Source organism: Anopheles aquasalis, chromosome 2 (assembly GCF_943734665.1).
Source record: "Anopheles aquasalis chromosome 2, idAnoAquaMG_Q_19, whole genome shotgun sequence".
NCBI classification, from domain to species: domain Eukaryota; kingdom Metazoa; phylum Arthropoda; class Insecta; order Diptera; family Culicidae; genus Anopheles; species Anopheles aquasalis.
The window spans coordinates 63415647-63420646 of record NC_064877.1 but is presented as its reverse complement, the minus strand read 5'-3'; the positions used below and the strand labels follow the sequence as shown (position 1 = coordinate 63420646).

At 46.4% G+C, this 5000-nt stretch overlaps 1 protein-coding gene across 4 annotated transcripts in view; it reads left to right on the top strand.

Moving 5' to 3' along the window:
* LOC126570597 (AP-1 complex subunit gamma-1) overlaps positions 1-5000 on the top strand; it is a 16714-nt gene that overhangs the window by 1105 nt on the left and 10609 nt on the right. For all 4 annotated transcript variants that reach the window (XM_050228500.1, XM_050228503.1, XM_050228499.1 and 1 more), the window contains exons 2-3: positions 98-593; positions 4996-5000. The exon at positions 4996-5000 is cut by the window's right edge and continues 57 nt beyond it. In XM_050228500.1, coding sequence (XP_050084457.1) covers positions 574-593; positions 4996-5000 — 25 coding nt within the window. In that variant the 5' untranslated portion in view covers positions 98-573. The remainder of the gene's footprint in view (positions 1-97; positions 594-4995) is intronic.

Here is a 5000-nt window from a genome sequence, read left to right as displayed (position 1 = left end):
TTACTGCGGCCGAACGATCCGGTCCGGTGACACCGGGACACCTTCGCTTCTTTTTTGCTTTCGATTCTAAGTGTTTCCTATTTCTTCACTTCCGTAGTGTACTTCCGGCGCGACGGAGATGAGCGAGCGGTGAATGTGTGAAAAGTGCGAAAAAGGATAACCCAAACCGTATCCGTTCACCAAGTTGGCGTGTGGAAACCGTGGTCTACTTCCTACGCTACTTGCTCTTCTCCTCCAGCTCGTCCGCTCCGTTCTCCCGTCTATTGTTTCTGTGTAATTGGTGTCTGTGCGAAAGAGGTGCCCTGTATGTGATCGGTGAGTGAGGCAAAAGGTGTGCAGGAAGAAAACGACGGTGTATGTGCCACCCCACTCAAGCACCAGCAGCAGGAGCAGCTTGCTGTAACCGCGATTCCTCTTGAGTTGAGGGCGCCAGAACCGGAAACAGGCGGAATAGGGAGAGAGAGAAAGCAGCCCGACGAACACGGAACGAGAAGAGCACATTAATCATCGTGTGGGACGCGTGTGGCTTCGAGGAGACAAGCTTGAAGCAGGCCATCGAGTGTCACCGCCACGATGAATGCCTCCGATCATGGGTAAGTGTTGGCGCTACTCGCGCGAAACCCACGGTTCAAGCGAAAGCTCTCGTAGCGCGGTCTCCCGCTGGCAGACCTGGCGAATCATGATTAAAAGCAATTTCCAGATTAAATTACTCATTCGCGATGTGATTCAGGAAGAGGTGGCAACGTTGGTAGCTCCTCGAGATCTCGAACGCTTTTCTTTCATTTTTATGTCATTTTTGCAATTTCCAGCCATCGCCGGAAACATGTTTATGCAACAGAAAATGGCTGCGAAATATGTGCATGGTGCTGTAGCCATGCTGCACACCATTTCCCCTTGAGCCAACGGAAAAGAACACCTTGTTGGCTTCTCTTCGTCTTTCGCTCTCGCAGCAAAAACAGAGACCACCCCAGGAGGCATTGCTATAGCAACATAAAAAATAACTCTAGCTAAGTTTCTTTTTAAGCACCAAATCATTCTGTTAGTTGTTATATAACTAACGTTATGCTAAAGAAAAACTTGAAATAATTATGCATCTGTATGGCATTGTCGATGCTCATAAAGCTGACCTTGGTGTGTCAGCGTTTCTCACTGCACCGAAGGTGTGTTCCGTCACTCAACGCGACCTCACGCTGGCTGAGGGCCCTTGTGATGCACCTTCCGCCTCCCCCAGAGACCGCTCATTGCACAATCAACAAAACGCATCCAGAACCGGAACGGAGAAAGGGTGGTGCTGCAATTATTACGGTTGCACTCTCGGCTCTCTGGCCGGACAAAAGAGATATGCCTTCAATTATTGGTTTCCCGGAGTGTAGCGAGCACCTGGTGCAGGTGGCTCTGGCAAGTGCTTACCCGGCAGTATTTGTTGTTAGCAGAGGCTTAAGTGGAATTAACGGATGCACTACCGGTGAGGATGCTGGACTATTGCTACCCCTTGCATTGGCACCCTTTCTCTCATGCGTTTTGTACAGCCGGGCTCATGTAAAGCAACCCGGGAACCCGGGTGGTACTAGAGCTACGACTTCAATTTATGTTGCTCTTATCTAAAATAATGCCGTTCGCGTACGTGCACAGATTAGCATTTGCTTGCGGGTTTCGCTGGCAGGATGATAAGACCCACTTTGCCGGGCACATTATGTTAATTAAGAAAGGCGGATACGGGTTCTTGATTTTTTGTTTTGTTTCGGTAAAAATGTTGCTCAACTTGCCGCCGGATAAAGGTATATAGAAAGATCACCTCATGGTGGCCTCCTCATAGGTAATTTGCATAAGGTGCAAAGCCTTTGCAGTTTGCTAGCCTGCGTATAAAAGACTCATACAATATACGAGGCATTATATATAATAATACAACAAACAAATTAAAATAGAAACAAAATTAGAATAGTATTTTTTGGGAACCTTTTTGTACTGCACTGTAACCTACATTCTAATGGTAAAAACGTGTCACTTTCTATTCTGTTTAGCAAACTTGATTCGGCAATTATTCCTGTTTGTTTTAATTCAGTCGTTTCTTTATATTAATTGAACAACAAACTTGTTCGCCTGGGGTAGAAATTTGGTTGTTGAAATACAAATGTATTAGCTTCGTTTCTCTTTATTGATTTTATACTTTTTGTCTATAAGCAAAGTGCTTGCAATGGCCGGTTCGGTCAATAATGCGAGGGTCTGTGTAAATAATGGAAAGAACCCTTCGTTGCATCAACATTGACATACCCATAGAACCCATCGCTTGTGGCCATCCGGTGGCTTGGTAATAGAGGCTCTAGTTGTGCTGCTTCATGAGTCAGCTGAGTAAGCTGCTGAGCTGAGTCCGGTTTGGATCGCTAACAGGTGATTCACTTGAAGTAGGTAAACTGCTGAGTACGGGGATTGTTTGTTTATGCCTTTTTCAAACCGCAAACACGGTTACGAATGTTGCGTTGAATGGGCTCATTACAATACTAATACAACTTTTTCAACAATCAGTAGCAGAAGCAGCAGCTTTTGCTGTCGGTTCGCTTAGCGTACCCAATGAGATGATAAAGGTAGATCGATTATTATCAACTTTCCTGGCGGGAAATAGCACTTCACGCAGCATGTAAAACATAATTCAATGACGCACTTCACAAGAGTTGCTCGATTTATGCATAGAAGTGACCCAGACCATAAAGTTTTCCTCACTATTCGCCCACACCCAGTGGGAAAAGCAATATTACTGTCGGCAGGAGGGATCCGTCATTGGGGTGTTACCTCATCTTCTCGTCACGTATTCGGTCCGTTCCGTTCCGGACCATCTGCAGGTTGGAATGTTTTCGCTTAACACTGTGGTTGCTGTTTCTGTGTGCGCGCCCTCCAGCTGTGGTCAGGTGAAACATGAATTGACAACCGAAATAACCCCGTAAACTTTGGGCAACACGCCAACCCGAACGCGGTGACTCCAGAACGACACCATAATCATAATCACGAAGGTGAAACCAAACGAAAACCAACCAGAAATAAGCTCTAGCCGGCTAGGAAAACAGTTTTCCATCACCAAACCGCATTGTCATCGTGTCGCGGAACAAACACACGGACACGGACACCTAGATTTCCTGTGTTCCTTCCGGTGACCATATGGTGGTACGGCCGGCCGGGTTGTTTTACTTTCTCTGGCGCTCCAGCCCGAAAGGAGGATGGCTTGATTAAACCATTTTTGGGTGTCGCTTTAGAACGACACCTCTAGAGCACGCCAACACTAACTGTGGGAGCCCAGAGGGCGCTGCTCTAGTATGGAGTGTCCTTTGGAGGGATTATTACTGCCGAGAAGGTCGCGACACGAGGCGGACACTCTCTTGGGGCTTGGGCAATCGCAGGAAGTGAAAGGTGTCTCTGGAGAGTGAAAAGCTAAGGCAAATCGTCGCCAGTTATGGCATACACCCTTCCCCGGGGGGAGAGTTCCCCAGATTGCTGCCGTGGGTGTTCCACAGTAATCGTTCCTTCAGGAGTTAGCAGCCCCTGGTTGTAGACTGGACAACGGAAGGTATGTTTAATGGTTCGTAGACCATAAAGTTTCATGTTGCCGCACGGCTATTGATTTTTTGCCGATTGAACTTAGTGCCGAACGTTCGGTATTAGACCACACTGGTCCCGAGACGAGCAGCTCATGACGGTAGATGATTCACATCAAGGTGCTAACTATTTCAAGCCTTCAGTCAAACGATTGCTTTTGTTAGGAAGTGTTCTCTTCGCCTGAGACGAGACCGAATGGAAAGTCACCGAAAGCATTGTCAAACCATGAAAATATCTCGTCAAAGAATAAAGTAGCGATTACATGCTGCTGCCTTTTCTCCTGGTGCTGATTCTGTTTTTTTTTTGTGTTTCTGTGTTCCGCTCAACCGTAAACATGTGGTAATCCCTCTTTTCGCCACCAGTAAGCTATTCTTGGTTACACTGTTACTTACACCAATCGTGCCACTCGTGCGTATCGCCATCAATCCTCTGCCATCCTCGCAGAGACATGCTACCATTCGGTGGCATAGGTTCCGTAAAACCGCACCACACGGCTTACCAAAGTGTGGAAATGCTTCGTGGGTGTTACATTCTGATTACCATATTGGCATATGATGGTGGCAGTGGTCCCTTCCTTTGCCAAGGAGCAGGTAACCAGTAGTCTAACCTTTTGCTATCGTTCATGCCGACCGTGACCGCGTTGCTAGAGAGACACAAACGGAACGATCAATCTTCTCTTGCAGCGCTGGGTAATAAGAGGTCGTCCTGACTCTTGAGAGGCGCTTAAAGTCTACTTTGCGTGCTTCGTCGGTTTTGTACGGGGAACCTAATTTCTGGTGGCACCCCGGAAGCCAACACGCGTGACAAGTCACTTCCGGATCCGTTCATGAAAACATGTTTGCTGAATGATTAAAGGGAGTTGGTACACATTTGATTGCAAGCTGAACTTAGGAGCACAAAATGTTAAGGAAATTTAAAGCGGAACGGAAACAATTGCTAATCTATTTGAAGCATAACCAGCATTTTGTCCCTTTTTTTATCGAGCACTTCTGAGATTGTTCTTTCAATTTCTACCTTGTGACTTATCATGTTTGATACAATATTCTTTCGCTTTGCATTACTTTTCAACAACGCGATTCGCGCCTTCGATGGCAGGGAAATGAGCTGGAAGCGTTTGCATTTTAAGGCAGCACTATTTATTAGTCTTTCATGCCATCTTCGGCACCATCCACCTGATCACCTGTTTTAGAGAGCAGCTGTTACGTAGCTCCGTTACCATCACGCAATACGAATGATCCAACAATTATTCCTATACCTTGTACTGTCCACTGAATCACGACGTATTGTCACGCACAACCCTGGACATGCCTGGACCAACCTATCCCCCTTAGTTTCGGTAGAAAAAATAAACCGCAAAAGGCTTTCAAAATTCTTAACAAACGTTTCCACTTCTTGTTCTCTCTTTTGCAGATTCA